Source organism: Falco peregrinus, chromosome 5 (genome assembly GCF_023634155.1).
Source record: "Falco peregrinus isolate bFalPer1 chromosome 5, bFalPer1.pri, whole genome shotgun sequence".
Lineage (NCBI taxonomy): Eukaryota > Metazoa > Chordata > Aves > Falconiformes > Falconidae > Falco > Falco peregrinus.
The window spans coordinates 5,794,217-5,818,851 of record NC_073725.1 but is presented as its reverse complement, the minus strand read 5'-3'; the positions used below and the strand labels follow the sequence as shown (position 1 = coordinate 5,818,851).

The window sequence follows — 24,635 nt, the reverse complement described above, 5'->3', positions numbered from 1 at the left end:
GCTGAAACAAATGCACATTAGTACTTTCTTACCATCAGAAATCTTAAAATAAATGAGAACTTTCAATGGGACATACTGGGAAACTTCCTGTGAGCCAGGATGAGTAAAAGGGGCACAGTTTACTAGTCTAACTTAAAAACTTGGCATGGGTAATGGCAGACATTACAATATCCACGTTCAATCACACAAACATTACAAATTACACAAGAACTCCAGCATAAATGACCTGTCAAACTACACACAAGACTTGTGAACTATGAACTCAAGTTCATCATCTGATGTGTTGACTGGCTGTGCTGATACCACTGCTCTCTCAGGAATTCACTGAAAACATTTTGCTCTGAGTCAACTCCTAAAAAAATATATGAACTTGCTTACTTCTTAAACAAAAAGAGCACATAAGACTTGGATGATGCAACTCCCCTAAACCAACAACAACAAAAAAATAATCCATATAAGATTTAGAAATAAAGTCTGCTAACCTAGTATTAATGCATTCTACCGTCTCCATTTCTCTACATTTAATTCTCACAAACTCCACTCAGATATCCATTTTTCAATTAGAAAGTTGTGCATAAATTCCCATACTCTTGCTTCCAAGATGTTAACCAATAGATTAATAACCCAGGAATCAAATCCTACTGTTACCTTCTCAACCCATGTTTTTAAACCAAAAACATGACTAAACATCATGTCTCCTACAAACACGTCATATCCAGATTATGTTACGTACAAATGTGTTAGTAAACCAAGCCTTATTTTATTTAATTATCCCTCCATAAAATGGAAAGCTTTAATGGCCATTACAGAGTAAACTATTCACTATATACCTACTTCTAAGCAAAAAGGCTTATTTCAATTTAGGACATCATAAACTACTTTTTAGTCATAGAAACCAACTCTGTAGTCAGAGCAGAAATGTTTAAGTCTGGTAGAGGTTAAGACGTCTAACAGCAAGCACTCTGCAATTTCACTGGGCAAGTAGGGACAACCCAACTGCCCGCAATACTCATACCAGACAGGTTTTCCTTCTACTAATAAACAGGCACATAGTCATCATGAAAAGTTTTTTTCTTCCTCTGTGTTGCCCCACACTTACAAGCAACTTTCTTACTGAAATGTCACTCAGTGCAATTAGCTTTCCCCATATTCACATTTCGCCAACAGCTGCTAATAAGTAGTTTTTATACTAACTGAAGGACTTTTCAGCTTCTTGTACCCTGTCAGCAAAAAGCCTGGAGGGACACAAGAAGTTGGGAGAGGACATAGCCAGGACAGCTGACCCAAACTGGCCCAAGGGATATTCCGTACCATAGAATAACATGCTCAGCATATAAACTGGGGCGAATTGGTGGAGAGGGGCAAAATCACTGCTCAGGGACTGGCTGGGCATTGGTCAGTGGGTGGTAAGCAATTGTACTGTACATCACTTGTTTGTTTTAGGGTTTTTTCCTTTAATTTTATGTCTCTCTTTTTGTTATCTCCCTTTTCATTAGAATTATTATTAGTGGTAGAAGTATTATATTTTACTTTATTTCAGTTATTAAACTGTACTTATTTCAACCCACAGGTTTTACCTTTTTTCTGATTCTCCTCCCCATCCTACTGGGGGGTGGGTAGGTGAGCAAACAGCTGTGTGGTACTTAGCTGCTGGCTGGGATAAAACCACAACAGTCTTTTCTTCTTCTAAGCCAATTAACAGATGGAAAAAGTAAAACATCTGGGGGCAGCGAACCTCATACTGAGCAAACTTACTGATAATTTACTGTTAACACTGACATGCCGCTAACATAATACAATTTTGAACACATGCATAATCATTGAATAACCATATAGAGATGCCAATTCTGAAAAAGTCAAACTGTACAAAAGATTTCAGAACATGGACATAAGAAAAACTACTTATTAAAGTATTAAGTACACCTCAGTAACATTAAGGCATAGGCATTTCAAAATAAATTAAACAGTGAAGTCAAAGCTACACTCTTGGGTTTTGTAGTATGTCTGTGATCACCTTATATCACATGCAACTTTTGACTTACCACAGACCAAGCCATTTAAGACTTCTCTTCAGACATGACCTTGCTGCTCACACAGAGAGAAAAATTTGTTTTACAGCAGTATCCCTAAAGCTGAAACATTCTGGGGTAGAAGACGGCTACAAGGTACTCTAGACTCTTAACGAAAAGCCGTAATGTTAAGACGTTCTCTTATGCCCAGACCTGAACCAGTCCATCTCTGCTGAACGTTACGAATGTATTCAGGCAGTTTTTTTACCTTGGGCTGTTGAGAACATATGGTATTTGCTGCAGTATCAAAGTACTATCAGAATACTAACCTATCATCATCATTATTGGTTGTATTTCTATGTCATAGTTCAGAAGAATATGTCAAAATTACGTTGGCAGACTGCCTAGACCAACAGGATCAACTTTCTCTCTTATTAGGTATAAATCAAAATAAAAACCAAAACAATATGAACTCTCTAAAAGAAAACCTGTTACATATGTAAATGACTGTCCAGGAAATTTTATGACAGATCAAAGAGTAAAAGTTACAGTTTACTTTGAAAGATAAGCATAAAAATGTAACAAAAAAGGGTGGCTGGAGTTTAAGTGAAATACTCATTTACTATCACATCTCATGATAACTATAAATTAGCACAACCTTTTACTTCAAAATTCTTACCAGCTATGGACCACTTTGTTATGCCCGCTCTACCTCTGACCACACAAACCTCCCACAGCAAATATTTTTAGAAAAAGAGCGACACCAGATTGGAATTAAACTTCAAACTGCCTTGTTAAAAGTAGTATCACGTAAACCCAGATCATCTTTCCCTTCATCTAGTTTAGAAACAGTGAACAAGGTTGCCACAGATTTCTTTTTTTTTTTTCCCCTAAGAAAAAGATTATCTCTGTTAACAATTTACAACGTGTTTCCAAAGAAGGCAAATCAGAAATCAACAGAATCACTCTAATTCATGGACACAGCAATACTCAAAACATTCTGCATTCCAGTAATTCTACTCCCAGCTATTTTAACAATAGGACATACTGTGCACTACGCATTCCTGTATCTATCATGCCCTGCTATGCAGTGATGATTCCATGCCAGAAAAGTTGTATTTCTACATGCATGTGGACAGTAACACATCCAGCTTTCGCACTACACTTCATAACGTGATCTGTATATATGGAAGTAATTGGTATCCTAAAAAAAAAACAAAAAAAACCCCACACCCTAAACTACAACAAAATCAGGACATTGAAATGACTCACACAAGTTGTACTGTTATTTGCAGTCCAAAGGAGACTAAATAACCCAGGTACTTCACAAAAACATATCTATATTGTCTTGATAAAACACAACCACCAAGCTATTTCTAGGTGTCCATCAAATCCACTGTTAAATTCTGCTACGGAACTTTCTGACCACTGACAAGTTAATTCTGAGGTTTGCTATAAATCAGTACATTGAAAAGACAGAAATAAAGTTGCATGCAAATACAGGTACTGCACTGATGCACAAACAGTAGTTCAGGTGCGACCTCCTAAATACCGAGTACTCTCTCACAGCAAGCAGGCACTTCTTGTGTTCAAATAAGTTACTAAGAGCTTCCCAATCCTGGTTATTTAGTTTTTCCTTATGTTAAGTTACCAGAATGTCAGATCACCATTTTTAAGCTGTGTAGACTTCAAGAAACTAATGATTTCCTTGGGGGTACATGTCTACATGTCAACATTCTCAAAGAATGGTAATGTAGATTACTTAGAAAAATATACCAACTAGAACCAAGGAACAGAAAAGTTTTGATGGAACAGCTAATTAATGACACAGCAAGACCAAAGCCATTAGCTTAACATTACCTGCTGTCACAGGTCTTTCCAGCATGCTAGCCTCAGCAAAATTAAATCTTCAGAAACCCAGAAAGTATTATGATACACCCCACAAACACCCACACCTTTAACGCTACTCTCTTGAAGCAATATCTTTATTATGACCGTAACATTCTTTCCTTGTGCCTTTGAGACACATAGTAAACCTGCTTCCTTTAGTATACTGAACGCCTGACGGTCCTATTTGCACACATATGCCCTAGAAAGAAGAGTAAACCCTGCTTGCTAAAAGCCAAGCAGGTTTTTCAAACAATTATGCATATCTTGACATTATGGAATAATAATGCAAGAAATATCACGTGGCGATACGATTATTTCACCCTATTGTGAAATAAAGTCACAAGATGTAGATTTTCCTATCCAGAGATTAAGGCTACCTACCAGACAGACTGTTTTTGCAACCAGACATAGCGCATGTATTATTTATTTTTCCTCATTTCAAAGGTTTAGATTTGGATTGCTCTTAGGGTCCCTCCAGATCTCGATTAATCACAAATAAGCACCAAAGGATAAAGAGGGGGACACTGGTCTTGGATGATTCTGGGACTACAGATATCCTATGAAATTAATCAAGAATGATAAGCTTTCTCTCCTGACTCCACACTATGAACCATCAGGCTCTTCCACGCAGACATCCTCACTAAAGGGAAAGCTGATCTCAAATTCTAGTTCCCATAAAACTGCGTGAAGAGACAGACTCAGGATCAGGATGTCCATGCCAAGTACTAGAGCAGTACTTATCTGTAAAACTGCCTTTTTTTTCTTGGTAAGAAGCAAGGATATAACTTATGAAGATCTTTTGGCACTTGATTACAGATGACCCTCCAGAACATCACAAAAGCAAGAACAAAGAGCTGCAATCAAAGACAACAGATTTGAAGACTGAGTCAAGACCTGGTTTTAAGCCTCCTGTAGGGGACAAGGAAAAAAAAAAAAAAAAAAAAAAAAGAACATATACAAAAAAAATAAAAACATCATCGAGTATTCAGAACTTCTGCTGTGAAGGGTAACATCACCTTTGCTATTGTACTTCCTGTCCCTCCAAGTTTTTGCCAAAGTTCCAATATCAAAAGTAACACATGCCTTTAGATAAAACACAGTTTGCAAGAAAATTGGTATATCTGAATTAATCCTCTTATGTGCAACATTATCCTTTCAGTTTATGAACAATGAGTTTGCGTTTTTTAAACCTACTGCCAAAGTGTTTTACGCTCAGCATTACAGAAGTTCAGCATTTAGCAACTTAAATCACACCAAGAACAAAAAACACATCTCATCTATGATATATGCAGAGAAGTTGGTAGAACCTTTTAAGTTTCAGAAGAACTGTTATTTGTTTGCCAGTGTATTTACTCCTTTGTCATAATGTTGTATGCCACAGACCTAGCTCAGGTCTGAAGTTCTAGACCTATTCTAGCTCCCAGTAAGTCCTTTTTGATACTTCTGATGGAGAACAGGGAGGCAGTACTTTATCTTGCTTGGCTCCTTATTTTAAGTTGCTTTATATAACATCCTTGAGAAGAAAGTATCTGTAAATATGCAAATGCAAACATGAAAGAACCTGCTGTGGTACCCTTCACTTAAGCCAGTATCTTTTCACAGTATAAAACAGAAGCCAATACTCAGTGATGAAATATCTGGAATACTCAGTACTGACACAGGAAACTGGAAGCACTCTAGTGAGGGGGGAAAAGTTCACAACCATTAAGTTTAACAAGTGAAAAAGAATGTGTACCAGGTGGAAAAGACTGATATAAAGAAGAATAAAATGAAATTATGTAATAAATACCTAAATGAATAAATAACCACAATAAGACACACAGAAAGGAACTCTTACAAGCAATTTATGGCTCCTACCAAGGATTCAATTTCTAACATCTTTTTTTCACGTAAGCTGAACAACACTAATGGCAACTACAACACTCACAAATGCAAATCTACATGGAATAAAGAGTCTATCAGACATGGAGTGCACATTATGGAAACATTTAAAAAAAATCACAAGCTAGAAATTAAGAGTCAGTATATGAAATCAGGTTTTGCTTCTGAAACTATTAGCTCCATTTCCATTTAAAAAGGAAACAAACTACAAACCAAACCCTTAAAAGCTGCTCTTCAGAACAGAACTCTAAAAGGATTTGAAAAAGCACCTTCAATCGTCATGCCACATTACACAGCCAAGCCAGTAAAGCAGGCATAGTAGCCCTTCTCCCACACACCTTCCTAGTCCACTTGTTTCCATCACAGTGATGCAGCACAGTTGCCCACTGCATCACACAGTGATCAAGCTGAAGAACCAAACCAGTTGTGAAATAAGTTGGTAAAAGCTGGGAAGTAGGGACTACATTTTTCTGGCAGATCGCTTCCCTGATCCATTCCACTGTGCAGCTGCACAAACACCTGGAGTAGCAAAACAAACAGGGTAATAATACAAGGATATAAATAATCAATATCTACTCCAGACATCATTGCTGCTGAAGAAATGTTCTTGCAACCAAAATGCAAACCACTGACTTGAAAAGGTACTTATGGATTTTGTTCAGTTCAATAAAAAAATTCTTAGCTGACCAGCTGTGCAAACACAGGACAGAATACAGTTGAAGCCACTGCCCACTGAAATGGAACAAAATCAACATTAGAACCAAAACCAACACAATGTTTCGGGGGTGGCGGGATATGGAATAAATCTTACTTTCTACACTAATCTGAAATTACTACTAGGGTTTTTTGATGGGGGGGGGGAGGGGTGGGGGTGTTGGCGTTTGGTTTTTTTTCTTTTTTTTTAAACATGATGCCTTCTCCCTCTGTCCATTAGTCACTACAACAATAGTAATTTTCTGTACAATTCCAGGCAAAGATTAAATAACACCATTTAAACAGGTTTGTTTTCCAAGTAATTTATTCCTCTCAGAAAAACAAGGTGGACTTATATCCCCTCTATGTGAACAGTTAGTGAATTGATGCCTTGAGTTCTCAGAGAAGCCTCACTTTCCTTGTACACTAGGCCAATACAGAAGGCCATTAATTACTGTTCTCATAATTAGTCAAGATTTGCCTCTTTTTCTTTTTTAATGCTGAAAATCACTTTACTAAACATGCATCACATTCTTCACATCATTCAATGTGTTTTAGAAAGGTAAATGATAAAACCCCTGCCTGTTTCATCAGTTTTCAAACCACCTCCAGGTAGTTTGTTGATTCTCCAGGAACAATTAGTTCTCTACATGTCCCTCATTTTTACACTCAGATCACAGGGTAGTATAGCTTCTGTCTATTATCTATCCCAAGATGACTACATTTTCACAATTTATTTTACTGTAAGCATTACTCATACACACCTGCAGACACATTTGGACAGGTGGCTCCGTTTAACTCACTGTACCATAAATATACTAAGACAGTATATTCATAACACTCAGTATAAACTGACATAGTCACACAAAAAGAAATTAATTTTCAACATCTCACAATGCTTCCTTCCCTTATCTTGATGAGCATTAGGTGACCTGGAAATTCAGTTGGGGAATTCCACTGAAAAAATCCAGACCCAAAACGTTGGTCTTAACGTCAATCAATTCCCTGATTTGACTCATCACACAAGAGCTTGTTTCACTTGAAGGACAGGAAGCACAAGAAATAAGCCAGCCTGTGTAAAAGGTGATGTTTCTTTCAGAAGTACCACCTTATGCCAATTCAACATGTTCCTCAAACGACTGCCAAAGGTGTATTTATTACCTGTCACTGCTATATCAGAATAAGAACTCCTATGTCAATAGTTTATAAAACATATCATTACAGTCAAGATGAAATCAAAGATACCTGTAAGTTGTACACAGCATTTCATGCAGTCACTGAAAAACTGTTCACACTTTTTTCCCCCCAATTAGTATTTTTAGGGTCCTGTCTGATTGCCTCCCTCACTTAGAACAGACAGAGCCACAATAATCACTCCTCAAAGTTATGTTTAAATAATTTCAAAATGTTTATGTGTAATATGAACAATATCCTCTTTAAATTTTTGATAGATTTTTTAAGTTTCATTAATGCTGTTAATTAAACATTCAAATGTGGTCAGCTACACTATTCATCAAAACTTTGCAGATAATCAACATATATGCACACATATATTTTTAAAAACCTCCCACTAGAGAAATGTGCCTGTTTGCAAGTTAATGCCTCCCTCGCACGATTTAGTGACTATAGTCATTGCACACAGCATTAAAAATGCTTCTGCTTTGTTACAAGACACAGTACTTCTGTTTTATAGAAGAGTAATTTATCTTGAACAAAGACTAACAATCCACTGGTAATCTGCAGATTACAGTGAAGCCATGCATTTACATTCTTAGACAGCGGACAGTTCTAAGGGAAAGGTCCTCCACTACCAAGATATTCTGCTACCTTTCTCCTTTCCCCACTGCCAAAGCATCACTCCTTTAAAACTTGCATCAAAACCTCTATTAATCACTCAAGCAAGGAATTTAAGCATCACCTACTAGAAGATACGCTGACAAAGAAAGAGAGATCAAGATCTTAAATAGATGCAGATCTAAGAATTAATTTTTCTAATCCCATAAATGAAACTTTACTAACCTTTAAAAATAACTCCAAATAACTTAATGTGGCCTCACCCCTCCTCCTTTTTCAAGGGTCTGTTTTGAATAATTTTAGTGATCTATACTGTTCAGCCTGTTCTAGCAACAAAAATGAGTCAGGGACATGCGTCAGGGTACCTCCAGCTTAATTTTTTTCTTTCTGCACACATTTTACCCTTACTCTGGCTCACATTCTTCACCTAGTCCTGTTCATAATGTCACTCTGTGCCCACACATCTCTTCCCGAGTAATTTCCATTTAATTCTTCACACCACCACCACATCACACCTTCCCTTTACTCCAGTAGACTTACAGTGTACTCATTCCTCTAGTTTCAATCTCCAGATTGATCTTTGTTAGGGAACTCACACTGTAATAGTAGGAACCAATACATCGCTTAAAAGTGATGTTCCACTTAAGTTTGAGAGAGCTTTTATTGTTGTTGGCATTTTAGTTTTGTTTTGGTTTTTTTAACTGTTAAGAGAGAAGACAGTAAACATCTGAAAAATAGCAATAGAACAAGCTTTACTTACCTTGAAAATACCAACCCAGTCTTTCTGATGAGGGTGGATAAACTGAGTCAGAGTGTAGTGACATTCAAGGTGTGTGCTTGGAAGGTAACTTTTCGCCACATTTTGAAAAATCACATGTGCAAAATTGGAAGTCTGCAAAGTGTTAGCTGAAGACGGAACTTCTTGAAAGGATGACATGTTTGATCTGTAACAAAATTGTAGAGGTTGCTACTTCAATATAGTGGAAAAATTAGTTAAGTTACAAAAATCGATCTATTTGAAATATACAAAACAGAGAAACAGAACCATTAGTTCCTCTGTTCTGAAAACAGGTAACTATAGACCAAGTCCAGCAAAGTGCACTGCCTCAGCATCACTCCAAAACAATGTCAACAAATAATATACAAACAAACAAAATGGCAGTCATTTCAGCAATGACATCAAGATGGAGATAAAGCACTGCTTAGCTGAATGCCCTCCCCGTGCCCCCCCCAGTATCACAGCTCAGATACAGCAGCAGAAAGTAGGAAATTAAAGCGGTGGTGTGAAAACAAAACAAGCTTCTAACTTAATGAAATATTCTTAATGGTTCTGCATGTGGCAGGGAAGGAGAAACAAAGCTCCACAGTTTCCCTACCAATCTGTACTGCTCAGTGCTTTTCACAGCATTTTTATATATGAAGTTTTTCTTCCCCTCTCTGTAAAACTAACAAAGTTCCATTTTAAGACATTTTTTAAAAACAAGACAGTTTGTCTAAACAGAAGGGGATTGGTTGGTGGGGTTTTTTTGTTGTTCTTCAAAAAGAGTTCTCTTGCCTGGCTTTAGCAGTTGTGGCCATCTTTTACTGTTCTCACTGTAACACATAAGCTCCCAGCCCTGCACGTTTAGCTTCATTACCATAAACAATGGATTTCATTGATAGAGGAAACACTAGGTATGCATGCAGTTTGATGGATCAACACTAATCAGTTGGACTGCAAAGGCTTTTAACTATGCTTTCCATTCACCACCTCCTTTAGGATACATAGTGCTAAAAATTACAGCAACGCAAGATGCTTCACAAGCAGAACAATAAAGTCCCTTCCATGGATTCAGCAAATCTGCCAAAAATAGAAGACAGGCACCTGAGAAGTTTCAAGTGTCAAGATTTCAACATAAAATCACAGATTCGTCAAAACATTCGGTATTAGGAAGATTAGGGCCTTATATCTATCTGTCTTGTATCTACGTGTTTTATCTAACGCATTTCTAGAAACATGAGCCATGCCATTCTTGCAATGGCTATTAAAAGTCATTTCATACAGCCCAGGCAAATCCACACCTTGAATGAGCTAACTGCCAAGCGCATGACATATTACATTCATTGAAGATACACGTGGAAACCAATCCCAAAAAGGGATGGGTCACTGCAACTCTCATGAAGTTCAAAGATTAAAGGCTGCCTGTGTATTTCCTTCAGCCTTTAAAAATTTCTTTTCACCAGTCAAGAAATAAGTAGCAAAGAGCTCATGTTTTCTGAAATAAAACGCACTCTGAAACAAATAGGTATTCATCACTCAAAACAAGCAAAAGGTAAATAAGGATTTTTTAGGTTTAAGCCCTCAATGTTTTAAGCTTATTAATGCCCAATTTAAAATAATACATGAAGTACTTATGGGATTCCATGACATCATTTTGATGTATCACATGTTAAATATAGAGCAGTTTTTCACCCTGAACAACACAAGTAAAAAGATAAAATGCCAAGCTTGTAAAGATTAACTGATGCAAAGAACAAACCCAAGAACTTACACAAACAAGAAAATGAGTAAACATCAAAAGACAGCTTTTTAGGGACCAGGGTACACATAAATCCTGTCTGTTATCTAGCTTCAGAGTCCAGAAGACTATAGGAAATTTAACAACATAGTAAAACCCTGAAAACTCCCACACCTCTCAAAACAGAGGATTACATTTAAGACATCTCTCAAATCTACTCTGAACTCTAAATGATATGAAGCAACAGTTTCTACAATTCTAAAAAAAAAAACAGCCTTTTTTTGAGTGCAATAAATTCATTTTTAGTAATTTAGCAGTACCCAAAGCCAAATAATATTGACATGAAACAGACTGTTTCATTACCCAAGAAAACCCAACAGTTTTCATTACCCAAGATAAGCACAAAAAGAGTAAACAAAGCATTAATAACAAAACCAATTGAATTTAACTTCTTTTTAAAAATAGGTCTATTTTTAGAACTGGATAGTTTATTCTAAGCACATGCTACAAAAAATCAAGAACAAACAAAAAAAGACCACATAACCCCGACCCACACTGCCAAAAAAAAAAACAAACCAAAAAACCCAAAAAAACAACAAGAAACAACCAAATACTAATTTCCACACGCTGGTTGCCTGCTATCGCATATGAGTACTAGCCTTAGCGCAACCAGTAAAGGGAGGCTTGGTTTCCAAGCCCAGAGCAGAACTATCCACAAATCTGAACTCGTGCAGACCAGCAGAATCACCTGGGATTACTGTTCCCTAGCAGGAAAATCCCCGGAGCTTAGGGGAACCTGAGATCTACTTACAGCTCAAGGACAGTTTAGGGGATGCTGGGTGCTCGCTTACATGGCTCACAGCTACCGGCTGGCAAACAGGAGAGGAGGAGGAAGAGCTACGCTGGGGCTTCGTTACTGACGTGACAAGCGATTCTCTTGGGGAGGCTGAACAACACGTCTGGGTTTATGCACCGAAAAGGACGTAAGGAGGGAAACCTCGTCAGGCAGGAAAAGCCAAAGCGGGACGAGCCACACCGGCCCAGCCAGCTCCTCCCGGAGCCCTCCAGCCGCAGTGCCGGCGGGACGGGGAGCACCTGACGCCCCCGGCCCCTCCCGCCCTCCCTTCCCCCGCGCCGCGGGCCCCCTGCGCCCCGCCGCCTCCCGCCCCTTCCCCACCCCCGGCTCCGCCAGCGGATCACCTTTGCTCCGGGACCTTCGCAACGCGCTCGCCGCCACGGCGGGGGAGGGGAGCCCCGCCGCCTCCCACAGCACGGCCGCCCGGGACCCGCGCCCCCCGCAGCGGCCGCCTCTCCCCGCTTCTCCCCGCTTTCTCCCCTCCCGACCTACGATCGGCCTAAGACAGCTGGGAAGGGGCGGGGGAGGGGGGGGGAGCACCTTCCCGGTGGCGCAGAACCGAGGCCCGGGGCCTGTGGACCCCGCCCGCCCCAGTGGCTTCCGGGGGCCGACAGAAATGAGGGTGTCAGACCCGCCCGTCCCCCCCGCCAGGCCCGGGTGGGCCCCTTACCTAGACCGGCGCGGAGGGCGCCGGGGACATCAACATGGGGCCTCCGCCATCAGCGCCTCGCAGCCCCGCCCGCCAGCGTCACTTCCAGCCCCGGCCCTGCCCGCGCGGGGGCGGGTCGCCGGCGGGGAACGGGCTGGAGGTGGAGCGGGACCGGCCGGGGGTGCGGGGGGCCGGCCGGGGGTGCGGGGGGCCGGGCAGAGCAGCCGCGTCCCGCCGGAGCCGCCTCACGCCGGGCCCGCGCGCCTCTGGCGGGCCTGCGTTCGCGGCGCGTGCGGAGCCGTGCCCCTGCCGCCTCCCTGCACGGCGCCTGCCCGTGCCACGGCGCCTCCCGTCCTGTGCGTTATTCCGGCGTTGCCTCGGTAATGCTCACGTACCCTAATTTAGCCATCTCCTCCTCGGTCCCCCGTCCAAAACACTGGCGTAGTTACGCCTCGAACGTTGCTGTTAATCTGCCAGCCTCTGCAGGTCTTCCCGAGCCCGAGAGGGGTGAGATAAGAGTGACTGTAAAGGCTTGCACGGTTCTGCTTGCGCACAGTGGCAGATCTCCACGAAAGTACATTCTCTTACAAATACACTGACTCTTACTTAATTTTCATCTGACATCGAGTCATAGGTCACTTCCCGGAGTAACCGGGCTGGGTAACCACGAACAGTGCTGAGTAATGTCCACTGGTATGCGGGACTTCTCCCAGTGTGCCCAGCACGGGTTCCTACCACAGACTGTCCTCAAGATCACCGTTACTTCTTTGTTTCTACTGTTTCTTACACATTTCGTGTGTATTCTCAACAAACACATTATGTGGAGAGACGTAATATTATCATTATAATTACTACTATATTATAGAGTATTACAGAATTTATTATTGGTGTTACTGACTTAGGTTTTTGACAAGTTCGACAGCTTTTTCACGGTCAGTCCTAACACAAATGAAGCTAAGATAGAGCATAGAAACTGTCCTGGTAAGTAATTAAGGTCATCCATTTTACTTGTTTTGCATCTCTTGTTTCTGAAAACAATCTTACGTCTTCAGGTGTATCACAGGTTACTAAGCAATCCTTTGATTTGTATACACAATTAATAACCTCTTATATCATCCATATATTCCATTTTCCCTGGAAAGCAATAAATTCCATGCACTGTACTAACAGACCATTTCAGAAGACAGAAGTGTATGTACAGCACTTTCTCCTTTAAGATGAGATCAAGTATTGTAGTGGAAAATTAAACTAGTATGTTAATCAGAAAAGCAATAAATATTTCTAAGGAGGTGGGGAGAGCTATTACTTCTTATCTCTGCCCTCCATTTCTTCTTGCTGTTTTCTGCTCTGTGTGACCTGATAAAAGGGCTAAGAGTCACAAGACCTGTTCTCATGTGGGATGGGGACTGGGGAAGAACTTGGGGTTTACAGTCACTAGCTGTGGAGTATCAATGTTGGTAAGTATAAGTAGTTTTGCTTTCATTTAACACCATTATAATGCTGGTTTATGGGAATATACAGTGAATGCCTGGGGAAAAAAATGTTCATTCAGTCAAAAGAGTTAGTTACGGTTTAGTCATAATTCAGTGTTAAGTTATTATTTTTATTGCTAAATGCATTTGTAGGAAGTAAAACAAATTACATATGCTAGTTGTCACATGTACAGTGTAAATATTAGAACAAATAAATCAAGATAATCTTGTCTTTTCTTGTACTTCTATCCATAATTTTCAGAAAAAAATGTATTTTTAAACTTTATATCTTAACCACAGATACACAGTGGTTCTAATAAAAACATTAAAAAAATTCTTCTATTATTCAAATTAAGAACATTTCTTGCTGAAATAAATGTATGATTTAATAAGTGTTCTCATGTATGTATTTGTATCCTAAGTTTAGATGCCAGTCTTACCCCTCTAGAATTTACAGCTATTCTACAGAAAGACAGTGCAGGGCTTTTTCTCATTTTTTTATTGCCCCTTTGAGAAATGAAGAAGTTTACCCAAATGGACAAGTTGTGCACTGTGATCCCAGGATCAACAACCCATGTGCTTGTACTGGTACAAAGGTTTGAGTCAAGAAAAATGGGTTTGGAACTGGTGCAAATTGCACTTGCTCTGAGAATTAATGGCTGAGTGCCTTAGTCTGAATTTTCTAGGCAGGGATCATGAGATACTATATCCTGTGATATAAATATATATCCATGTGATACAAATCTTTTTGAAAACTTGCTCTTGAGTACAAAAAAACCCTCACTATTTTTCTATTTTTGTCTACCTTCTCTGCAAGATATTTAAAATAAAAACTAAGTTTTATATCAACTTCTATTGGATATCATTTATATCAATTTCTAGTGGATCCCTAGCCTTGTGAAACTCTGACTAATACACTAATTCAATTAGAAAAGCTCATTACAGATATGATGGCAATAATCCCATCTCCCTCTGACTTTTCACCTTTCCGACCCCACTGATTTCAGTAACAGGAAACTTTTGATTCGAGCCACTATTTTACAACAAATGGTATACTTTTCATGTATATCAGAATTGTACTCTTAAGCACGTAGTATCAGTGTTTAGTCAATATTTGGCTGGGTTTTTTCAAAGGAAAAATGGCGGATGTCAAGTATCTTTTTGATGCAGTTCTCCCTGTATGTGTCATAGAATCAGAACCATGGAGATGGGGAGGGACCTCCAGAGCACTGCAGGGAGAGCATGCTGCTCAGGGCCTTGCCCTGCCAGGATTTTGCACGTCTCCACAGACAGAGATTCCACTGCCACTCAGAGGACCTCTTCCAGGGGCTGAAAACACTCATTGTAAAAACATTTCATTATATCAAATTGTAATTTACCATGCTTTAATTTTGTCTCTTGCCTCTTGTCCTTTCACTGTGCACCTCTGAAAAGAGTTTGGTTCCATCTTTTCCACACCCTCTGCGTAGCTGATTGTAGATAGCGATAGGGTCTCCCTGTGGCCTTTCCTTCAGGCTGAAAAAAATCAGTTCACTCTCTTTTTGTGTCTATATTCAGAATTCCCAAAGAATATATGTCTCATTTTGTTGGTGAAATACATTTTACGAAGGTATTTATTTGGAAATAAAAAGCTGGAAGAACTCTTTTCTTCTCAGTGTCTCAGTTTCTGAAGTGCATAAATATGAGGACAAATACACAATGGCAAACTCCGGTTGTGGTTTTGATGGAAATATTAAATAAGGTAAAAATGTATGTGAATGCAGTAACTGGATTTGAACATTATTAGATTCAAAAGAAATTTGAAATTCAGTCCGGGACATAAAAATTCCCCTGCTTTGTAATTATACTGAGACTTTCCTGGCCAGCACAAGAGTAGTCCCTCTTCAGCGTGAGATGAACGAGGAATAAAAGCTGTGAGCACCTAACCGGAATTGCCAAAGGAAGTGTGGGGCAGTTATGGGCTCCCAGGGAACACAGTCTTGCATATTTGGGAAACATTTACTATTTTCGTAACTACACTATCTTTTTAAACCCGTGAGCTCCTTTAGCAATTTATAGCCTTGAAATTAGAAATAGGTCCCCATCACATCTGTTTAACCTTGGATATATTTGAATTTTTATTCCGATCCAAAGCCTAACATTTTTTCTGTTTACTTTCTGTGTTAATAGCCTGAACCGAAGCCATGATGAGTTTTGGATCCAGCCCTGAATTCTCCCCCTGAGGCCCATCTTTGCTTTGTATGAGTGACAGAAAAATCATACATTTCTAGGTTTTATTACCAAAGAAAGATACTTTATGTTGTGGATATTCAATCTATTGGCATGACACGATGCTATTGATGAAGTGTGTTAAGGAAATGCTTTGGTTCTAATGATTTGATTTCATTTTGGTTTGACTCCTATTTCAACACTCCCAACTTTTAAAAGTATGGGCCATGTGAGATGTAAAATATATATATCGATGTCACTAATCGGAAGCTCTTTCTGGTCACATTGTAAAGCACACTTAATCAACTTCTTTAAGATCATGTTACAGAAGGCTATTAACTATACTCTTAAAACAGTTAAATAGTTATAAATAATGTTTTATATTATGGCTGACAACACTGAATTGCCCAGCGTTTAAGGAAATCTAATCACAAGGCAAGGAGACTTTGCCTTCCAGTAAGATGGCGTGGCAAAACTTTGGAACATATTAGAAATCACATACTATTGCTAACATTTCCTATTAAGGAGAGAGTCTCTCTCTGTGTATTTTGGATTTCTTTTCCAACACTTAATTGCAGCTGATGAAGAAAAGCTATTCAAAAGCTGCCAGGATTTTTAAATCTGTATGAGTGAGATTGATGAAATTTGTGGGTTTTCCCAAAAGAGTATAGGTGAGAGCAGACATGTAAATTTTGTATGTGTGTGCATGTACGTGTGTGACAGAGGAAAGAGCAAGAGCTTACTCCTAAGGTGTGAGACTTGGCAGCGCTGCACTGTACAATGGGCACAAGAAACCGCATGTCTGTAAATGACCGCATTTGAATTGCTGTTATTTCACTGTTGGGTTACTGTATTGTTAAAGTGAAAAGGAATGTTTTTAATAAATGCAAATAATGAATTAAATGCTTGCACATACTGAGGCTTTACTCTCTGGTGTGTAATTAATATATGTGCACTGGAGACCCAGGTCTGGGGGAGTGTTTCATTTCTTATTTATGATGTTTGCAAGGGTTTTTTTCCTACTAGCATACCTCTTACTGGCATACACAGAACCACATGTAAATGACCACTGAGTAGGTGTCACTTAAATCTTAGCAGATATAGAACAGGTAAATACCTTTGTTTGGTATGCTTTGGTAGATTTACTGTTTCTCTCAGCCTTTTATCTTCACTATCTGAAAGTAATAGGAAGCTCCCAAATGACCAACATTTTGTTTTCAGAGGCAGGAAAACTGCATGTGGCAGGAAACAAACAAGCAATGAGATTTCAAAGTTCTTATACCTCAGGCCACAGCATTTAACCCTGAGGGACTGAAAGTTGAAAGACACTTCCCACAGTTGCCTACAGCATGCTTCTCGTATCCCCTTCTGGGTCCCCCTCCGGCACTGGCTGCCACTGCTGACAAAGCACAGAAGTGTCTACTGTATACTGCATCTGCAAGAAGCTTGGCAGCTTTCCTATTTTCTCATAATGATACATCTTTTTCTCAAAGGACCTAAAGACGTCTGAGTCCTCATAATAATGCTGTCTCCTGCTCCCCTGTCCTGGCTCTATCTGTTCTTGTGTCCCCACCAGTTTACTCGTTTTTCTTACTCCTTGGCTCCCTGAGCAGCTGTGCTCAAACTGGGGAGCTTGGTGCTGTCCCACAACTCCCTGCCAAGGCTGGTGCCACCTGACTTATGCAGGACTTGTGCTCATGCTTGACCCAGCACTGAGGAGAAGGGCTGTCAGGTCACGCAGTGCACTTGTGAGAGGTTGTGCCCAGCCTGGGACTTGAGACAGAGAGTGACTCACACTGCTTTTCCCCATAGCCCCACATTCAGTGTGGAGAGGGGTCTAAACCTCCTGTGTTGCTATTTGTATGGCAAGCTTCACAGTCAATGGATCTTCAGTCTAGGTTCTTATCTCCTCCTACTGCTTGAGTTCTGAAACTCCTGCATTATGCATTCTTAGATGCTCTGAAAAAATACTAACCGTACTGTTATATACATTCTGTACAAATCAACTACTAGGAAGCACAGTGCTAAAATTAAAAGTTGCCTTTAATTCATCCCCTAACTATTTGATATTCTATTGTGTCTGTTAACATTGTACAGAGAAGAGAATGTTGGATTTGCTGTGCAAATTTACATACAGAAAGCAACGCAGTCTTTCTGATTTTATTTGAGCAGCACCACTTAGAAATGCCAACTATATTTTTATTGTATATATCCTATCATTTTTTCAAACTTTCACACCTTTTCTTATTTCACAAAGTAATGTCCTTTTATAAGGAATATTTTTAAAAGGCAGAATACTATAGTGCTTATTACATTTCTACAACTTTCTACAAAAAGAAACATTTAATAAATGGCTCTACCTTTTGCTAATAAATGTCTTACATTATAATGTAGCAAGGTTAGCAATATTGTCCAAAGTGTGGTTGCGTTTTGTTGTGTTATGGAACTGGAATCATTCAATCAAAATACAATTTACATTATAAATATGGGTAATAATTCTGACTTTTAAAAACACAGTAATGTCACAGCCATGACATATGAGTTTAGCTCACTACATGGCAAAGGATCTGTTGGGCCTGTAATAAGTGTTCTGTACACAAACAACATGGTTCGAATCTGTTTTTACAGCGTGTGTTTCAGTTTTCTTTACTGGGATATGTCAGTGGGCAGCACTTGGTCTGTGCATCTGCATATTTTGAATATACCATGTTTGTGCTGGAGGAGACTTTTTAAGGCTTTATGGAACTGCCTGCTTAAATGCTACCACTGAGACCTGGCTGAGCTCATCAACATTGTCTGTCACTGTCTGTAAGTAGTGCAGCTTTTCCTTAAAATTGGGTGACAGAGGCATATGAGTCTGAAAAACACTGTTATCTTAACAGTTTTTGAGAACTTTACCCATAATAAATGACTTATTGATATATATATGTACCTACTAGCATTCCCAGAACTTGGGCATTTTTCTCCCTGTCAAAAGAGATGCCAAAAGCAAATTCAATCTGTAGTTCCCTCTCCCCTTCCCAGACCTTTGTTGACTGGCAGTCCCCATTCTGCTGCAATTAGTCAACAGCTGAGGAAGAGTTCATTGGCTCAATATTCATCCTAGTACTTGAAAAGTCAAATATAGTTAGCCTTAGTTTTTTCTTGTATTAATCACAGGGTTGCTGGGGCCAAATCAGCTCATTTGTCAATGAGAACGTGCACAAGCTTCCAAGTGGGATGAATGTTTCTGCACAAAAGAGCAGATCTTACAAATTGCACCCATTGGATGTCTAACATCATCCTGATTTTCCACTTACATACTGCTTTTTAGTAATTTTACACTCAGTATTCATTTAGAAATAATTTATATCACAACTATACTTGGCCCTCAGTATTATTTGGTAGCATGAAATATACTCAGTGATGGTATGAAAGTTATTTCCAATAGGGCTTATGAAGAACAGCTGAGCAAGTATGACCTCCTGCCCTCAAAGTGTTTGTTTACTGGGAACTATATTCCAGTTCTCTACATTTAATCTGTCTTGGACCAGGCTGACATTCCCCTGATAGATTTATTGTATCTCTAGAGGCTATTACAAACACAACATTGTCACTGCTTATCTAATAAAATGATAATAAGATTATATTACTTTAGTGATAACAATATATTTATGTTCATTTTTAATAGTAACAAACCAAAGTTTGACTTCATGTTCAGTGAAGATAATGTGTTACCAGGGGAAAAAAATTAACCATTCAAAAAGTATTTTTCTTTCAAACAAATCAGCCATGGAAAATACTTTTTATTGCACGTTACTTGTAAATCAAAGCATCAATTTGTATACATTAGCAGGCATCCTATATCAGTGTTACAGAAATAATAATAATGAGGAAGTCTGCCTCAGAAAATTTATTTTCCTAAATCAACAACTGGATTTTGGAAGCTTGCCGTGATGGTTTTTGTTGTGCATCTTTTCCTAGAATTTGTCAGATATCAAAAGGCAGGCACAACAGACCAGATTTGCATGTCAGTTGTATTTTGTTATATTCAAGGTGTCCAGAGTAAATTAATTTGTTATTAGTGGTGGTATTGTTATTGTTATTTTTCATTATTACTAGTGGCACTAATGATTATTAGTGGTAGCATTAGGCTTAAAAACATAGACACACTTTGGTTTAGTACTGTGTGCTTTTACAAGAGACCCAAATTTATTTCTTACTTAAACTGGTGACTTTTAGTGTAAACAGCATCTCTCTCTGTATAATGTAAGCTCTTAATTTATCTCCCAGCTCAGACAGCAAAAATCAAATTACTTTTTAACATCAGTATATTGTACATTACCAAAAGTTAGCCTTTTCTTATTTTAGAAACACAAATTACTGCATCTCCCCCATCCACACACCCTGCCTTTTTTTTTTTCCCCAGTAGACTCTGATACTGTAATGCTAACCTTTACCAAATGATCCTAGTGTTTTGGTGGCCAACACCCTAGTGATTCTGCTCTACTGGCATTCATATCACAGCACAGATGAAACATGGACCATTTTTTATGAACAAACAGCATATTCCTTCTAAAAAGTATTGTTATCTGATAATTTATTCTGCAATTTTTCACTGCAGCTGACTATTACTTTTCTTAAGTGTTGTTACTCAAAAGTAACCTATGAAAATAGTCTGCATTAGGGAAATGCATTAACGTATAATAGAGATTTAAAAAAAAATCAATAATAAGCAAGCTATTCCATAGGTATGCAAGCTATATGGTGAAATTACAGTGCTAGACTTGAACTCAATGTGCAGTTTGTATTTAGAACTCTTAAATGTTACATAAAGCATATTAATATTAAATTTTCAATAGGACAGGTTAGAGATTTGTTAAAATAAGGATTCTGCAACTAATTGCTTCATGTTGGTATACATTCCAAGTCTTTTTCTTACAGTTCCTTTCAGGAATCTTTCAATGGACAGGACAGCCTAGGCAATGCAAGCAATATAGACAGTAGAGGACTACAATAATGGCAGTAGTTTTGTCTTTGTGTGGAACAGAGGAGATATTTTGATCCACTCCTCTTGTATGTATTGATTTCTGCACTCCTCTTGTAAAGGTCTTCTCTGTCCTTTCGCACGTGAAGTTGATGCTTTTTATATCCACTGTATAGTTAAAATCCCAGAGGAATTAGGTTTATTAATAATTGCATGCCCAAAACATACAAAACTGAGTTAAAATTTTGCAACCAAGTATAGAAAATAAAAGCTAGGTCTTTTATATTGGATTATATTACTTCAGTAACAGTGGGGCTTTGTTGAACATTAATTAATTGTGTTCTCAATCTGCAGTAGGTTATGTTCCTGGGTACTAATTCTAGCGAGCCAGTGATGAGGAATATCCCCTAATGCACCTTGCTCCCCCAGGGACCTTATGTTGCTTCCTGTAAAATCAGGAACAAAGTCTTAAGACTGTCAACAGGAGCAAGGTCACCTCCCATTTTGCCAAAGCTAAGGCTGCTCAGAAGCATGCCACACAAAGGAAATGTTTCTAAAGCAATATGCTTTACATTCTGGCGTAGGAAAACCTAAGAACTGAATTAGTGCCAGAATTCCTATTTCTATACCATAAGGAGGTTAGTTCAGGATTTTATCGGAGTAATGTGAGGTTGATGCTTTTAGACTGATACACATACGTTGGTTGGAAAAAATGGAACTATTTTTGCTGTGGGTTATATGTGTGCATCTTTTCCTGGGCAACAATTACCTCCTCATTGCTTGGACTTCTTAAGTTTCAGATCAAGTTACCATGTAGCTTTTCCGTATTGCTTTTCCCTGTTGCCCTACCATGTTCATTTTCTCTTCCTGTGTCAGTATCCTGTAACTGCCAGGGCATTGACTGTTTCATGCAATTCCCACACCAACCATATGTTCTATAGGTAATGCATTGCAGGTAGAAGTGAAAATAAAATTACTGTGACTGATACCAACTATTTATCATATGTAGCAACAGTTCTTTTGGACTTTTTTTTCCTTTTTCAGCTGCTTTTACAGAAGCTGTTTGTCTAAATCTGAAGAAAAGCCATCCTCCTCTTTGCATTTCTATGTCATGTGAAATAAGCATGTAAAAATAAGATATTGCACACAATCATTGAAAGATTAAGAATCCATAAAAATAATCTTAAATTTATTTTTCGGTTAAAACACAAAAATAAAACCAAGCCCAAATTGCTATGGCATGCTATACAGGTAACTGTCCTTACACTTTAAATTTTTCTTGTGTCACTTCTCCAAATAGAACAGTTCTATATTGTTCACGGTACACCCTATATGCACTCACCCACATACAATTTCCTGCTTGTTTGTAAAAGATAGTAGTGATTGAAGTTGCTCATAACCCGAACTGTGAAAAATTCCATTTAGCAAAATGCTCTAATTAAAAGGACTGGTTCTTTGGATGAAATCTCTTCAGGATCTTTGGAAAATCCACAGCATTTTCCATGAAATTCAGCTAGGTAAATTATCTTTATTGCATTCTATCTGAGCGAGATTTTGAAGAGAACTTGAAGGGGATGATTGAATTCTTCTAGGAAATAGGTACTTGAATCTTTTCAGCTCTTCTGAGAAACCCAGTCAGCACAGTCTAGCCTAAACATCCTAATGGGATTTATCAAAGCTAAAAAGACGGGAAAACCTCTAGTGCTTAACTGAACTTAGTACCAATTAGTACAAATATGTATGTACTGGTACCCTGTGGTAACCTGCCCATTCTAACATTCACCTGATGTCCCAGTGAGATGCAACTGCTTTCCAAACTAGAGTACGAATGCTTCTGACAAAACAGTAAGTCTTCATACCAAAACAAAGTTTCTATGTTCCCCCAAGGCACTACATTCCTACAGAAGCCTGGAATTTACTTCCCCTTAAGATATGCAATATTCCAAATATTGCACATATTCAGGTCATGGTTGATTACTAAATTACATACTGCTACAGAATATATCATACAATTCAGCAAGAAATAAAGCAGTTCAGATTACACAAGGGTGGGGTTTTTTTCTGTAGGCAAAAATAACCACTTGCATTGCTGCTTATACATTCCAGTTAGTTATCTAGTGAAGAGCACACAGCTAGGAAATGAATGCTGCCCTGAGAATCCCAACTTGAATATTTACAAGCGTGAAGTATGTCATATTCTGTTGGACTCAAGGTCCCTCTAGCCCAGTAGTCTGTCTCCAGCAGTACCCAGTCAGAAACAAAATATGCAGGGATATTTCTCTGGAATGCTCTCCCACATCCAACTATTTGCTGCTCAGGGATTCCTGAGCAGTTCCACTGTGCTTTCATCGCATTTTACAAAGACTGTGAAAGCTCTCCAATGCAGAGAAGTAAACACCACAAATGCAAGATGGAAGGTTAGAAGGAGGAATGAAACACTGTAGGCTTGGCTGCCAATTCATATTGATTCAAGTTTCAAATGCGCTGCTCCATCCACTGTAGTTTCTTTTAGCTACACTTAGTGTTAACGTTGAATTTAAATATCAGTCTGCAATGAGGGTCTCATTTTACAGGTGTCATATGCCTGTAAGTCTCACTAAATTCAGTGAAAATTGTTCTTAGTTATCAACCCAGACTATAAAACTCCCAAGTCCTGAAAAGGAAATGTCCCAAAAGTAATTAAAAATTTTAAAAAACCTGATCACCTGTAATTATCCTGCATCAACAGATTTAAAGTCAGGGGCAGGCTCTGAAAGTGAATCCAACCTTTACCATAATTTGACACAGGGCATATATTTCCCTTTGCTTTCAGAGGTTCCTTATTAAGGGGAAAAAAAATCCTTAAATGACAAAAAATACTATAGATGTTCTGTGTTTGTAGGATTTTTTAAGTTCTTTGTCCTTTTATATGAGACCTGTAAAGGAAACTAAGGTGGACACATTTTCAGCAGTAAGAATGAAAAGAAGTTGGTTTTGTTACATTATTTTATATTTACACATTTGTTCATGTTTCTTTAGGTCTCCTGGAACTTAATGAACACAATGTACCAGCAGACAGAAAAATATAGCAGCTGCTTTCTGTATTACAAGTGCTCTGACAAGTTCTTATGTTTTAACATCCATGTTACAACATCACAAATGTTATGGAGCACACCTAAGGTCTCCACATACTTCTTACAGCGTAAGAAAATAAATCATAGCCACTTAAAAACAAAGATTTAGATTTACAACATCACTGAGCATTCATTGGGTATGATGTAAGTAAATATACACAAGTTTTTGATGATCTAACAAGCTGGGATACAGGGATACAGGGCTATGCAGTATAAAGGTACTGTATCTTTTTCCCCACAGTTCTCATATCCTGCAGAAATGTGCCAGCAGCAGTCTACAAAGCCAGATGATATGGCAACTATGCATTAGTAATAGCAAGGCAATGTGGCTTAATGAACATGGTAATAATGGTAATGGGTATGACATGGTTATATGATAATGAGTGTCAAGAAAGTTGCATTCTCTTTCCCTTTTCTGTCACTGTGTGTTATACGACACTTTGAACCTCGTTAGTCTTCCCATGACCAAGAATTTGGTTTTACATTACCAATACCCAGTAGTTTAGGATTTAAGAGCTTTCTGTCCCACTCACTCATTCCAGCTTGGCCCATTCAGTCCCTCCAGCGTGAGGACCAGTGTGCCAGTGCAAGCATTCGTTGGGACAG

The 24,635-nt window shown here is 38.8% G+C and overlaps 1 protein-coding gene and 1 long non-coding RNA gene across 7 annotated transcripts in view; one reads left to right on the top strand and one right to left on the bottom strand.

The window, feature by feature from the left end:
* Positions 1-12,433, bottom strand: part of TAX1BP1 (Tax1 binding protein 1) — a 65,784-nt gene extending 53,351 nt beyond the window's left edge. For 3 of the 5 annotated variants that reach the window (XM_055804583.1, XM_055804588.1, XM_055804586.1), the window contains exons 1-2: positions 12,292-12,433; positions 9,028-9,211 (exon numbers count right to left, since the gene is read on the bottom strand). In XM_055804583.1, the coding sequence (XP_055660558.1) occupies positions 9,028-9,204 (177 nt within the window). In that variant the 5' untranslated portion in view covers positions 9,205-9,211; positions 12,292-12,433. Of the gene's footprint in view, positions 1-9,027; positions 9,212-11,576; positions 11,725-12,291 lie in introns of all 5 variants that reach the window. The other 2 variants (XM_055804584.1, XM_055804585.1) reach the window with 2 other exon arrangements.
* Positions 12,434-12,546: 113 nt separating this feature from the next.
* LOC106112498 (uncharacterized) lies at positions 12,547-16,870 on the top strand. 2 transcript variants are annotated; one of them, XR_003554342.2, is made up of 3 exons: positions 12,547-13,727; positions 14,934-15,112; positions 15,912-16,870. It is a non-coding gene; the product is annotated as an uncharacterized LOC106112498 (long non-coding RNA). The 2 variants fall into 2 exon arrangements; XR_001226805.3 differs by having other exon boundaries at positions 13,327-13,727; positions 14,934-15,086.
* Positions 16,871-24,635: the final 7,765 nt, after the last annotated feature.